General features: G+C 39.7%; 1 protein-coding gene across 3 annotated transcripts; it reads right to left on the reverse strand.

The window, feature by feature from the left end:
* Nucleotides 1-3367: 3367 nt before the first annotated feature.
* Nucleotides 3368-14972, reverse strand: LOC111249678 (uncharacterized). Of its 3 annotated transcripts, XM_022803874.2 has the most exons (12): nucleotides 14770-14970; nucleotides 13697-13825; nucleotides 12795-12966; nucleotides 12359-12574; nucleotides 11605-11865; nucleotides 10647-11183; nucleotides 7713-8426; nucleotides 7266-7518; nucleotides 6626-6867; nucleotides 5809-6306; nucleotides 5419-5508; nucleotides 3368-5128 (listed from the first exon to the last, which is right to left on the reverse strand). In XM_022803874.2, exons 1-12 carry the CDS (start codon nucleotides 14805-14807, stop codon nucleotides 5021-5023), a joined length of 3258 nt encoding a protein of 1085 aa, XP_022659609.1. In that variant the 5' UTR covers nucleotides 14808-14970; the 3' UTR covers nucleotides 3368-5020. The 3 variants fall into 3 exon arrangements, with proteins under 3 accessions (XP_022659609.1, XP_022659611.1, XP_022659612.1); XM_022803876.2 differs by lacking the exon at nucleotides 13697-13825 and having other exon boundaries at nucleotides 14770-14972; XM_022803877.2 differs by lacking the exons at nucleotides 13697-13825; nucleotides 14770-14970 and adding an exon at nucleotides 13429-13689.
* Nucleotides 14973-15325: the final 353 nt, after the last annotated feature.

Consider the following 15325-nt stretch of genomic DNA (forward strand, 5'->3'; position numbering starts at 1 on the left):
GTACTCGTAGCTGTGATGGTCAGGCTCGTGGCTACGATCATTATAATGGCCTTATGCTATAGGAAAGGGATACACTATCAAATTAAAGGCATTATATATATATGCAGAGTGGTTCTATTATAAATATACGATAAGGACTGCTTGATGAATGACCTGATCTTATGCAATATGTTCCTTGACTATAAAAAAACCTTCTTTTTTCACTTATTTATTATTTCTGTACCATTAGTTCAACGCAAAGCAGCGATTTTTGGCGTTCTTCAATTCGGCCTCTTTGACACATTTTTCAGCGGCAAATTTTAATTCAGACCCAGCAGTACTGTAGTGGTCTGTACGTGCATTAAGTACATAATGGAATTAAATGTTTTACTTACGTATTTTCGTTTTATTATTATGTTATTATTATTATATTATATTATAATACGAAACCTTTAGTAAATATATTAAGATGTACTGTTTTGAAATGAACAATACCACATAGTGTTAATGGAGATCAACTGGTGGCACCCTCAGATACGCTTATGCTGCACAAATTACGCTAATGAGCAGCCAACAATTATAGGTAAGTGTCATTTCTGTACTTGGAAGCACGATCCTTACTGCTCTGATAGCTTTAAGAACGAATAGTACCACCACGACAACACAAGCAGAAGGAAACGGGATTAGTGCGGCTTGATTATAGGTAAAACACATTAACTCGTCAAAACGCAGGACTGCCGCCTGTCACTAGGTAATACAAGCAGGCAAATGATGTCAAGCCACTGACATGAGGCTTGCCTTCAAATGACTCCTCTTGCAATTGAAGAAGCGCTAAACTTTAACAAGCAGGACACCGATTTCGGAGTTCCGCTCTGCCGATAGGTTAAGCAACGAACGATGCATTTCTTTTGAGAAAAGCAACTCACTCTATAGAAACAACACCGTTTGCTAGCCAAACAATACTTTTGATTCCCCTTAGATAGCGAATCGCCGTTTAACGCCCCTGAGCGCGTTACGAGTAAACCATTTTGCCTGACAAGAAATTTTACCTTGATATCGGCCGTTGCCGACGTCAAGTCCTTAGAAGTGATTCGATTCGTCGCTTCGAAGATCACACCTCTACATAAAGCATCAGCATGAATACGCTTCGGTAAAGTAGAAAGAACACATGGAAATTTGTGACCACCCTAATCTTCCCAACGTAGATGTTCCGGCTACAGCGAATACGCCATCCATGTTTAGTTCTATAGATCAAGACCTAACTCCATTTAAATAAAAAGAGTCATGTTATTTAGGTTAACAAAATGCTGTGCGTTATATTTTAGCTGAATAACACTACAGTTGCGAAACTCAAGCGCTTTTTAATTATATCGAGGAAATACTTGCTCCCTACGTATATAAACATATAACTACGCGTCATGCAAGGAATGCCTGTCATAAACATGAAGTTGTGGAACAGCGAAGATTAAAACCGCAAGTGAATCCTGTTACAAAAAATTGTCTGTTATATTTTGCCTTAGACACCAACATTTTGTCGAAATGTTTCTCAAACAACGAATCGTTAGGAGTCGTAACAAACAGCTACTCATAGGAACGTCACATAGAAAATCTTTGCTCTGATTACAATCGGGCTCGACGTTTTGCGGGAAAAAGGGTTCTCCACACCTTGGTACCGGGTGAATTTATTCTGGAAATTGTTTGAAGATACAATGTAAGATAGGTCGGTTTACTGTTACCGAAGACTAAATATGTCGTTTAAAATGGCATTTAAATCAAATATAACTGTTTCAGACGACAGTGAGCTATTAATCGAGTTGAGACGAGGTAACTCTGTGACGCATGCAAATAGCTACTCAAACGCTCACTCGAGCGTATTCTTGTTGCGCTGGCGCTCAATAAGGATTGCGGTATATAGCATTATATCTTGCTGCGTCGTCAGATATATATATATATATATATATATATATATATATTTATATATACTTATATATATATATTTTGGTGAAAACAAACATTCGGATAGATTTTGTTGTATGTGCGGATATTTAAGAATGTGTTTACCGATAGGCACTGGCATTTGCTTAATTTCCGATTCGATACGATATTTCAAAAAAGTCTTGTATATTATTAAACGATTGTCCGTTGCCTATACATAACTGAAACCTCGAAACACATTAATCGTTCCTGTGCACGTGTCTATGTTTACGTGCATCTATGTATTATATCTGTATGTATAAACACATATCCTAAGCACAAATATCGTAGCCATCGATACGATCATCAGTTCGACCGCTGTGGCTACGACCTGTGCTGTTTGATGTTGTTGCGTAATAACAGCTATGTTGCATTGTGATGTATGAACTACTTCGCTTCCTAGCCTCTCACATTTTGGCAGTCGCAATGCTTTCAAACGACGTCTAAGCAGAACTACCTGCTCTCGCAAACACCACTTATGCCGCACTCTTTTCTTTAAAATAATGGTTTCTGCTATGTACGATTATGCTCTGCCACTGGAGTAGTATAGCTACTCAATCTATTTTTGAGTTCCTTTGTGTCACGAGGTACAAGTCATTTTTTTGTATGTATAGGTACACGATTCTCACAAGAGTTCTCACAAGAAGAAACAACGACTTCCATGCACTCATATACTAGATTATCTATATCCTGCTTCTTCGACGGCCTGCTATTCACTTAATACAATGGCAAAATTACCAAAAAAAATTAACCGGTAAGCTTGGTCCTTGTCATACCGTACGAATGTATATTTGGCCATTTGATGATCCTAGAACCAGTTAACAAAAGATAGCAGTTCATGTGAACATGGATCAAGTACGTTTTACGTTATAAGGTAGTGTTTCTAGGTAGTATATTTGTGCAGTCCCTACCCAAAGTCTAAAGTGAAATTATCTACTGATGGATAATTTTACCTAAAAACGCATCGCGAATCAGGTCAGTAGATTATTAAGCCGAGAAGAGAATAATTTTTTGATTTTACGCAAAACTAAAAAAATATCACATTACTTTTCCTTTACGAGAGGTTGTTAACTACGTTAAGAACGTTAGGATCGAACCGACATGATAAATGATTACAAAGTGTAACATATACCACTCAGCCACCCCAGTTATCTGTTGAAAAAAGCTGTCGTATAAAATTATGTAAAAACTACCCAGCATTGCGGTCATTAGAATTAAGGTACTACGCAAATATATTCCAGAAAATCTAGAAATTGTAAAAAATCTAGGTCAATGTTTATTGAAGCCTAACGAGAAAATATTGGTACATTTTGTGTTAGATCCTGCTATGGATCGGTAAATAATCCCTGAATTTTACTCCATATAATTACGAGTCCATTTACCGTAAATTCAACGCCACAGAGACAAATACATATAATGTCTAAATAATAAAGTTCTTTATTTATTTAGTAATCGTCTCCTTCGTTTTTTTTTAGCGTCAATATATTTATACAGTCCAACAGGCGTGGGACCACAATTCAGTGGTCACAAAGCATTATACTACCATACACCTCCTAGAGGTGTTCATATTATTAGCTTACCGTTGTTTTTTATTGTTGTTCTTACTGTTATTATTGTTTTTTCAGTCTGTTACTTATTTCTACTAAATACACAATATACTCTGTACATAGCATCGGGTCGGTGTTCCTTCGGTTTTTATCCTGCACCAGCTCGACAAGCTGGAATTTCTCTCTAGGGATCAAGCACGCTTATTTGCTTCAGAGTCCAGCCACTAGTGAAGAGAGTTCACGAGAATCAGAAGTGCCGCCTTATAACGGTCGAATAAACTTTCGAAACAGACTCATAACGTAACCAAATACTCCTTAGTTTTCTGGCAGTTTCTTTTCTCGTTTTTTTATCTTTTTCTCTGGGGATTTATCAGTTAATACACAACACATATCAACGCACCACAGGGCATTTTTTCGTCAACAGCGTGCCCACCCCGCCCCTAACGTGTGGGGTTTTCATGCTAGCCTAAGAACATGTATTCGAACACCTAAAAAGTGGTAGCCATTCCAAGTTCCTGTCTTTTTTTTAACCTTACTCAAGATACCTTAAAAGGTTACTCTGGTGCTATTATTTGTTTTAGTTATCTCGCATTATTCCAATAATTTGTCCCAATACAATAATCTATCCCCATTTAATAACCATTAACATTAAATCAGATACGGCGCCTATATAGGTGTAATCACGTATGTTGCCACGGCAATTTTTTCATTACATTAACTCCTTTATATTCATGTTCGGGAGAACTCACATGTGCAACCCCACATTCACTAACTCAAACCTAGCAAATTAAAGGTAAGCAGTGTAAAATTTGCAAAACAGAAAACCAACCTTTCTATGAGTACCAAAATGTCTGTGTGGAAAAGATTATTCAAATTTGTGTAAATGAAAAGCGCGACAAACATAAAGTACTCATCTGTTTTACCAACCTGCCTTGCAATTTGCAAAAAAATTTAGAAACAACCATCAATTGCCCCCCCCCCCCCACAAAAACAATCATCTACCCTGTTCGCTTGTTTTTTACGCTATCGAAATATATACGCTAAGGACAATGCTGCTACTATGCTGCGTCAAGCGTTGTATCTTGTCTCAATTGCTTTTCAAGCCTTAAAGCTCTTCATACGTTTTGAACTGATTAATGCTTACACAACTGCTGCGACAACTATTACGATATCTATCAAAATTTGATTTACCTCTTTTCACTGGCTTTCTGTCATTCAATTCAAACTCTTGTTTCTCCTCCCCAGCCGTTCTCCACAATGAGTCTACAAAGATGCGAGTTTGCAAACTATTAAAAATAATTGAGAATAATCGTTACCGTAATAATAGTATCAGTAGTGACGCGTTATAAATTCGTGTACGGGGATCCCTTCGTGCCACAGCTCAGTTACTATTTCATCCTTCATTAATCGGCGAACTAATATTTTAGTTTCTGAGCCATGAACGCATTTACTTTTTTAGGGCATTGTGCTTGTTGTTGTGTTTCGGTTTTTACCGAAACAAAAGATATCTTTACCACTTCTTAAATCTTCTCGGTTATGAAGGTATGCTGCATCGCTTGATTGATTGTTAATCTCTTCGACGGATCGATGGCAAGGATTTTATCGAGAAGTTCACGCAGTTGCTGTACCTGCGACAGCAATAAAAATATGTTAACATATATGGTTAACGGATATAAAGATACTGAACTGAAGTTCATTTAAATTGAACCACCTATTTGCAGTTGAGAGCATGTTCTGCACGAAGTATTCTCCGATATAAGGTTTCTGTTTTAGTATTAACGATCATGTAGTGCTGATTATAAATGACAGAGGAATAGGCTAAGAAGGGCAAAATCTGTCATGAACATGGAAACGCTCCTATTTCTCAAGCATTACACATTTCTAACGCGCAAATAATATTCCACTCATAGCTACTTACTTTGTTTAATTGGGCTGGTGGGTTTGAGCCGGTAAGTTCGTTACCAAGGTCACGTGCAGGGTTAATGTTTTTCATTACAATAACCTTTTCCTGTAAGCAAAACCGCACCCAGCATGGATAGTATATAAGCTTACGAGTGGCCGAAGTGTAGCAGTACTTGAGTATATCAGGCTTGAAGTGATTGAATATCATAATACATTGGAACAGAAACTCAAATAAAAATAGAACACAGTTTGTAATATATACCAATGTGACACGGCGCATGTATGATTTTGTCTTATGTAAAATTACTACAATCACTTGCTGAGTCCAAAGGCCTATTTGACTGTATCACACTGTTGTGTACCTATTGCATTTTTAAACCTTAAATCCGCGTTTACTAAAACTTACTCTTTCTGTGACTTTATCGACTTCATAGTACATGAAATTCATATCTGCGTCAAAGTGTTTGTTACGCAGCATTTCCGGACTCTTCTTGATTAACTTGTTGGGGAAGCGACCTTTAAGCTCCATGAACATCTTCAGCATTTCGTTGTTTGTTTTGCCAGCGAACATGATTCGTCCTGTGTAAAGTTCATACAAGGTACAGCCTACCGACCAGAGATCGATGCCAAAATCATGTCCAATTCCAAGTATAATCTCGGGTGCTCGATAGAATCTCGACACTAGATATGGTGTGATCTCCGAGTCTGTCCCGGACGACGCTGAACCGAAATCACACAATTTTAGCTGCATTTTATTTCCATTAACCAGGATGTTATCTGGCTTGATGTCAGCATGCAAAATGTTACATTTCTTTAGTAATCGCAAAGCGAGAAACAGCTGGTGAGCATACGATCGAACGGCTTTAATATGTAAACCCAAATCCTTGCCGTACTTCTTCAGAACCTGAAAATCACATAATGATTACGAAGATAAAAATAACTACATAACTTCAAGTTTAATTATGTATTTTTTGTCCATGATGAGTTTAGATTTAATATCTATGAGAAATCACTGCTACAATATCGAATTCCTTTTACGATTAAAATAGAACTATTGGCAATTGCAGTTTCAATAGGCAAAGGTCTAATACATACACTTAAATTTTACTTGCATTGAAAGTTCACAGAGTCATTGACTTTTGACTTAAATATGGACGATATATCTGGAAAGCACTACTCCTTGATTTGTTACGTCAATCTATTCACGCAAAGGCAGTGCTCACCTCTCGTAAGTTCATGCTGAGCGATTCAAAAACGAGACATAAATGCTGGCGATGTGAGAAATTTCTATACAACCGAAGACAATGATATTTATCATCAGGGTCAGCATCATTGAGTTTTTTGAGAATCTCGAGCTCCTTCTGGCCTGTCTTCATCATAAGGTCATTGTTTCGTATAATCTTTATAGCTACTTCCATGTTGCCGCGTGCCCTATCTCGTCCACGCACTACCGAAGAAAAAACACCTGTGAACAAATAGAGGAAATGAGAAAGAAGAAATATATTTAGGTAAGGCCGAGACGCTTCTTTCGTGAGCACAAAACTGAGTCGGAACATTTTAGTCCGTTATGATCAGTAGATTCAGTGATTTTAATTATCTATGGCAGATGCAACTTAATACATTCTATATTGTAAGCAGTGCATCCCACAAGATTTTTGCCTAAGCGCAAATTCAGACTTGAAATACTGGTAAGCAACAGGATTCTCGCTTTGCCGATTTCAACGATCACCTTTACGTGGTATAATAAAAGAGAACGCATTTTCAAACCTACATTCAACGACACGGTTGTTTTGTATGATCCACGACATGATAATAGTGCATACCTAATTTATTATAAGTCTTTAACCTCTAGTACGGTCCTACCTTGCCCAGTGTAGCCGTAAACTTCATACCGTTGATCAAGCACTTCTCCGATGCGTACCCGATAGTAACCCTCGGCATCATCCCAATTATCGTTGAGAGCCGGATTTTCGTTTGCAAGAGACCGGTTGAGTCCTTTTGACTTCGGTGACGAAGCATTATAGTGCTCTGAAAACATGTCGTTTTCTTCATCCCCGGACCCGCTACGACGTCGGCCGTCATCGGAGTCGTCATCATCGCCGGTAACGCCGCCCAGCTGGAATCCACAAAGAACAAACAAAATGATACACGTAAAGCGTTAATCTTGCACTAAAATTACCTCATACTGATACCTACAAAACATTATTTGCCTACTAAAAGTATTGCTGAGAGAACTTCACGGTAAAGCGAGTCTCAATTATCATCTCATAGTTACAAAGTGTGGGACGTAACTAGTTTTTTTTAACTCACCTTACTAAATGTCGTATCTCCATCTGAATCAAGGATGACCGGTTGAGGACTCGTACTTCTTGCCCGTTCATGTGACCTCGTCCCATCCTGTGTTGAAGTACCAGGCGAGCTAGCGCTAACGCTAAGAGCTGCTTCCGGAGGCTCCACTTTCTCGTCGGAAACTTGATCCTTTAACGATGTTATTTTACTGCTGTGGTTATCTCTGTCTTTACCTTTACCGCCCGTTTTACCACCCTCTAAGCGGGCGACAAGCTCCTGCCTTTGACGACGCCGTCGTTCAATCAAGGCCTCTTCATCGAGGTCTTCCTCTTCATCCGCGTCATCTTCATCCTTAATCTCTTCATCGCTGTCCTCCGAAGATGAATCCCTTGCGAGTCGTCTATTTCGTCGTTTAGAGCCCAGTCCACTCGCTCCTGCTCCGCCTCCACGTTCATCTTCTCGATCGTCTCGACTGCGGCTTCGTTTTCGATCTCGGCGCCTGTCCGCTTCATTTGGAACATCTCTGCTGCGACGATTTCTCGACAGCTCGGAATCTGCCGTTGAGCCGCGATCCTTTCGCCTCATGTCGTCCCGATCATCTCGCCCCCTAGCTCGGCCGTCAATGGATCGTTCTCTGCCACCCCGATCAAGGTCGCGATCTCGACCATCTTTTTCTCTTCGTTTGAGACGATCGTCTTCACGGCGCTTCTCATCGTCCCGACGACGATCGCGATCCTGCGATAAAAAGGTTGATTAATTATGTTTTTTGTTTATTTAATCACACCTGTCGTGTAGCATATGTTGTTGGCGTAGTTTAAGCCAGCGGCCTCTATAGTGTCAGCGTAATTATTATTGACTGATTATGTGCATTCTAATATATCAAAACGCATGGACTAAAATCAGTTATATACCGACAGGCCAACGTAACGCATTTACTGTCAGAAGCTCTGCTTAGAATTCGATTTACATCGTGTGTGCGGAACAATTTATGTCTTGCTAGGAATAATGATAGGTTACACACATAAAAAATCGTCTTTGAGATGAAGTCCAGTAGAATACTTTGTGAAAAACTTAAAAGCATCATGGATCAAGCGTCTAGTAAAGATTTTGTCATGTACATAACTTCTAAGTGACTCAAAGCAGTATATTAGTTTGCAGTTCTACAGCCAATATAAACTTTTGATCGCCTTGACTTTTTTTACCGATCATCATCTGCAAAACAGGGAGCCACTTTTAAATGCCCTCGATTTTCACTGTTTTCAATTTCAGGCAGCTATATTCGACGGCTGCACCGGGTTGGTCGAACATACCCGTTCACCATGGAATTTTCCACAACCAGATTGCTGGTGGTCTTCGTCGAACCCCCAAATTTTCCATGGCAAAATCGTTCTGCTGAAACAGCTCAGCGTCCAAAAATGGCTGCAAAAAGTTGAAAACAACGTAAATATAGGACAATCATAGGGCGGCCTCAGTTTCTTCTCAACAACCCTCTATAGTGTGTTCATATGAAGCAAAAAAGTTCTTTTATTATAAATTGTGTTAAACTGTTTAACCGGTTGGTTACCTTCAAAGACAAAATGGATTTCAAGTGTCCAGTCGGTTCAAGTGACTTCATTCGTGCGATGATATGTTATTATGATCACAAACGCCACAAATATTCCGCAACACAGCCTGCTGAGTAAAGCTCTTCTTACTAAGAATTACCTCAAACATCGTATCTCAAAGAAAACTGAGTCGAGCTCACGACAAGCACAGTACGATAAGCTCAAGATATACATGGACGACAGTCCTGTAAACCGATTCCATTGGAAGTTTTAAGGCCGCTGTGTCGCTGAGTTAGCCAGCAACCAAGAAAAAGTGTCACATTTAGCAGCTGCACAAAAAAGTCAGCAATCCAATTACATAAATGTACTTTTCTTTAGAATACATCGGGTGTCTACTTATGGGACACCCGGAACCATCTTTCCAATAGTTTTTAGTGGAATGCATGCCCGTACTGGCTGAGCCTAGCCAACCCTATAATTCATTCTATCAAAAATCCCACCGGCGTTCAATGTCTATAAGACCAACTTTTAAACATATACCCAAACGAACGAAAATAGATGCAAGTTCTTTTGAAAATTGTACTGAACACCAGTACATATATTTGCTTCAACTGGTTTTTTTTATTAGAATAAATGGTAACAAAATGCTTTTATTACCTCAGAAAACATCCTCGAATGGCTGGTAGGTATCCCCCGCCTGGTTATTACACGCAAAAAACTCTTATATTTTGTTACCCATTTTTAAACTTCTTGTATATTGTGAAGTATTATACTGTCTATTATAGCACACAGATTAATTTAAACTGATTAATTTCCTGTTAGTAGACAAAGTGGTAATATCAATCAAGCAGTTTGAGATGAATGCAATTTATACAACAAACCGTAAAAAAAACTGGCGAATTTTTATAAGGTAAACTAAATTCCGATAGACTTTGTCTCACTTCAAACAACTGAAACATTCATCGTTTCTCTCACGACTTTCATGACATTCAATCAAAACGTTCTGAAATCAAGATGAAAATTTTCTTTATTCTACGCCGCCATTTATTTAAATAAACATCTTAAAAGAACACTGCTTTTCTGGGTTCTTCTCCAATTCTATTTGTTGCTATAAAAAAAATCCCCTCATTTTACCAGCCATACACTTTTGAAATGCGTTTTGAGTTTCGCATCCGGTTCTACTGCCATTAGGTATTGCCTCAGACGATTGGCTCCTTCCAGTATAAAACAAATTGTGTGTAAGCTCAGTTTGAACCCTCACCATTTAGTGTCTGGTGTCTGTAAGCAGACAAACACATTACCACTGCATCATCGTCCAAAACAATCGACGTTGTTCCTTTAGTAAAGGGTATTCTTTTTTGAATTTCCTGCCAGATTCTCGCCATCACCTTCATCATTGCCTGCAACTTACCCGCTCTCTCTGGCGATCCCTGTCACGTTCTCGATCCCGTTCCTTATCACGTTCGCGATCCCGGTCCCGGTCCCGTTCACGCTCACGATCCCGATCGCGGTCACGATCCCGTTTTTGTTGCTCTTTCTCTTTGTCACGCTGACGCTGGCGTTCCTTTTCTTTGTCACGCTGCTGTTCACGCTCTTTTTCTTTTTCCTTTTCACGTTGTTCCTTTTCTTTCTCACGTTCCTTTTCCCGCTGCTCCTTTTCACGCTCTCTCTGTTCACGGTCTTTATCACGTTCACGCTCTTTGTCACGTTCACGTTCGCGGTCACGTTCTTTGTCACGTTCGCGTTGCTGCTGTTGTTCTTTTTCTTTCTCGCGTTGGAGCTGGTCACGCTCGCGATCTTTATCACGCTGTTGTTCGCCAACAGGGCCGCTGTTGCCGCCCCCGCCGCCACGTTCAGATCGTTCTCCGCCTTTTACCAGCTGCTTCGGTTTGTCTTTGTCGCGATCCTTATCTCGGGCCACGCGCTTGTCGCTATCGCGATCTCGTCGCTGAGAAATATTGGATATAGAGGAAGTGAAAGAAAGGAAGAAAAGAATACGGATGGCATAGAGTTACATCAATAAGAGTTCGATGTGAAATATTACAAAGTGTGCCTCTTCATATGGTACGTAAGCAAAATAGAGTATAAAATAAAAATCGATCATTGCGCTGATACACGTTTGTTTCTCTGCTCTTTTTCTATCTACTTTTTAATATATATGAAGAACATCAAATAGCTAACAAGGTTGAAAGCGTTAATTTTAAAAGTTAGCTAGTATTATTTTACTATTTATGCCAATTTGATATATAATAGGACGTGACGTTAGTAGCTAAACAATGTATATTTTATACGCTGAATTCAACATAGAGTAACGTGTACCTATTGATCTGTAGCTTTGAGTACCATTCTGGGATTTTATATGCACCAACCTTGTCATCGCGATACTCCGACCTATCCTTGCGATCATCAGGAGATCTGGACCTTCGACGTTTTTTATCATCTTTAACTACATCTTTATCTGACTGCTCCTTGCTGTCTTTCGAGTCTTTCGTCTCCTTACGACTGATTTCTTTGGCAGTCTTTAAACTGGAGCCGTTTTTCTGTGGCTTTTCAACAGATTTTTCTCTATCGCTTTCCGAGGCGGATATGTCTTCTGTGTCACCGTTCGTAACTGTTATTTTAGTTTTTAGCTGAAAAGAGGAAAACACGTAAACTGTATGTCCCATGCCTATACGAACCAATACGTGTTGTGCAGTGTATGGTAATTATCATTACTGTTATTATTTTTATTATGGTTTTTTATAGTTAAAGTAGGCTCATACAAAAAACCGAACTTTTTGCCTCGAATTGCTATATAAACCAAAATAGTGTATTGAATATGTTTTCAAAAGCATGTTCTAACCAATCTCATTCGAAATTTATTTTAGGTTCTTCATACTAGTTTTAGAGCAGGAATACTTGTGACTTCGCCGTTAGGCAAATCTTATCCGTTAGCACGAAGACCGTTGCGTCATTTTAACATCAGGTAAGCCTTAGCTAACTGATGCAAATGAGAAAAAAATTCTAACAAGTACTCTTCATTTTTAGTTTCAGATTCCGACCCAATATTTTAACAACTACAAATCATAAATAAGCATACAGTCAAAAATGTACGTAACAAGGAAACAGTATTTCATTCCATACCGCAGTGATTTGGTCCTTCTCGGTAGCGTCTTCAACTACAACTCGCCGATTACCTCCTCGTACAACTAATTGATTCTGCTCTTCCTCATCCTGGTCGACCATCTGTAGCGATTTGAGTAGTTCCAACTTCTTACGCTCGAGTTCTTCAAGCTCCATGTCACCCATGTCGGCCGCATCAATACCACCAACAGATGGCAGCGCTCGCCCTTCGCCATCCTGTACACAACGATAAAGACAATATATCAATACGAACAGTACTTGAACCGGATTTATTGCGCCGCTTCTTACTTGAGGGCATAATTGCGCGCATCGCCAGCACAATAAATCGAAAAGGGCCAAGACAGGGTAGATCGTGCAAGAAAACTATGATGAACCAATGCGCTTTGGGCTATTATGACCTGTTGCATTTTATATTTTGACGTGGTAGCTGCCTTACCCTAGTGTGATCGCGGTCACTCTTATGACGTTTATGCTTTTTGTGTTTTTTGCTGCTGCGCGAACTTCGATCACCTCTTCCACCCCCGTCACGCTCTTTTCGATCCTTGTGCCGTCGCTTCTTGTGTTTTCGGCTTGACGACTTATCTTCACGCGGGGAATCCGACTCTGAACTGAAATTCCGTAAAATTCAAGAGCAAAGACTTTCAATACGGCAACGGTAATACCTATAATAGTCGCATAGTTTTTCAGGGAACATCTTATTGTATCTTCAAATTAACAGAATTCCGATAACAAGTTGAAGAATCTGTATCACTGCAGCTCGGAAGGAGCAACAGTCAGATTAAGTCCCTCAAATCATCATCATATCACCATGATCAAAATGTTTGGCATAGTGTTTCCTGTATAAATTCTGTTCATGTTTTTGTAAAGGACTACAGTTTAGGTAGCTAACAAATTGTTTCCAGCAAGAAAAAGAGCTTTGATAATATACTACGAAAAGCATGTGAAGACAACTCGAGTAATTAAATAGATTTGAATTATTTTGTCTGCTAACGGCGCAAATTTATTTCTTTGCATTATACGTGTCATTAGTTCCACGTGAATTAATCGATGCGCCTAGTTTGCGTTCATACCAAACACAGCTTATACTGTCACACGGTATCATCGGTGCATTCTACCCGACTAGGAAACACATCGTCGGATTTAACAACAAGCGAAGGCAATTTTCCCATAGAAGATGCCGCGGCATCGCCACTATAAATGTTGCACCAATCAAAGGTTAGCCTTTTCTGCTTATGACGAAGAGGTCGAAAACACAACACGACGCGGATGCCGCTAACGGGAAAGCATCACAGCGACGACAGGGGGGACAATCCACCAAAAAGTAGAATCGCAACGTACTGCACTTTGTCACTGCGCTCCAATTTTTTCTCTCCACTTCTCCAAACAATATTTGAATTTTCGCCGCTCTGCTTTCTTGTTTTTGAACTTCGCGCTGTTGTCGACACTTCGGAATATCTGTGATTCGGTCTGCAATATATCACCAGGCAAGTAGGGGTTAATTAGAACGTATTGTATGCATCTAAACAAGGCATAAAATTGATATTAGATAACGGTATTGCGAGTGAAACGAATCCGGGCGATAACCACACCTGATGATACCCGTAACGAGCACTTGACGATACAAAAACATAGAAGCATAGCTTGAAACAGGCAAATGTGCATAAACCGTTTCGATTAACTGAGTTAACGACAATAGTTATGTTATCTTTTTTGTTTGGCTCACATGTACTGCATCATTTTGGTAGAGCGATTAACTTAGCGTTCAATTTAATTTATTGTCGATTGGTTGTCTCAATGGCCGTGAAATTCGGTGAGCGCAGCGCTTCAATTGGAGGGATTATCTCTCTGAGGCACGTCAGCATACAGAAATTGTTATTTCTAGAATTCATAATGGCTTCCGACAAGCAGGTTTGGATCTCGCAAATCTCGAATTCCTCTTACCTATTCGCTCTAATCGAAAGCTTCGGCGGATTCCCGCAACAACGTATTTCTCATACTGTTCCTATTCTAGATTATATCTTGTCAGTATCACAATGCGGTCAATTACAAACAATTTAGCAATCAACTGCCTATACTTCATCGCGCAGAAATTTCACACGAACGCATTGATACGTTTTCAAACTATTGTTATAATTAGTGCTACCAGCACTCGCACAATCGATCACCGATACACTGCGACGCGCACATTTTTATACGAGCCTATATACCAAAGTAAGATTTTGATATATATTGATTATATATACTCAGTATGCATACGCACTAATTATATATCTATGTGGAGATATATAGAGCAAATTTATGGTTTGCAGCCGGGTACCGGTTGCGAAGTGCCACAAAAGCGGGATTTAGCACCGGAGCTAACTAGCCCAGCTTTTCCACGGGGAGATCACACTGACGTTTGTCATACTCACCTGATATCTGCGGCTCCTGATCTATCTCGGAAATCCATTTTTCACTCGAGAAACAGAATTCCGCCGACAGAATGTCTGGTGTGTTTACATCGGCTCTGTCGACTAAATCGCACAGGGAGAACCGGCAGCGGCGAGGAGGTCTTTAGCAGGACTTGTCTAACCCCTCAAGTTCGTCGTATCGATGAAGAATAGTCGAGCGCCACACAGGAGCTTACCGTTGCGTAAAAGGCCGAGTAGCTACGACGGACACAAATATCTTAAAATTGTGCAGAGAAAAATGCACTCTAAATGCACATACCGAGAAAAATTTGACTTCTTAAGAAGTATACCGCATCATTTTTACACCATTCATACTTTGGCAAGATGCAAACCTTGCTGAAGATCGAAGACCGGAAAGGGTATAGAGCTCACAGATCCTAAACATAATCTTACGGGCTGAAGTCAGCTTGCCCTCATCAAATACCCATTAGGCTCAACGACAAGCCCATTTCTGGTACGGTTAAATTATTCATTGAAATTATCCTAGATGATTATACCAGCACTCGTTTCCATCCGT

Source organism: Varroa destructor, unplaced genomic scaffold, assembly GCF_002443255.2.
Source record: "Varroa destructor unplaced genomic scaffold, Vdes_3.0 BEIS01000004.1, whole genome shotgun sequence".
In the NCBI taxonomy this organism is placed as follows: Eukaryota; Metazoa; Arthropoda; class Arachnida; order Mesostigmata; family Varroidae; genus Varroa; species Varroa destructor.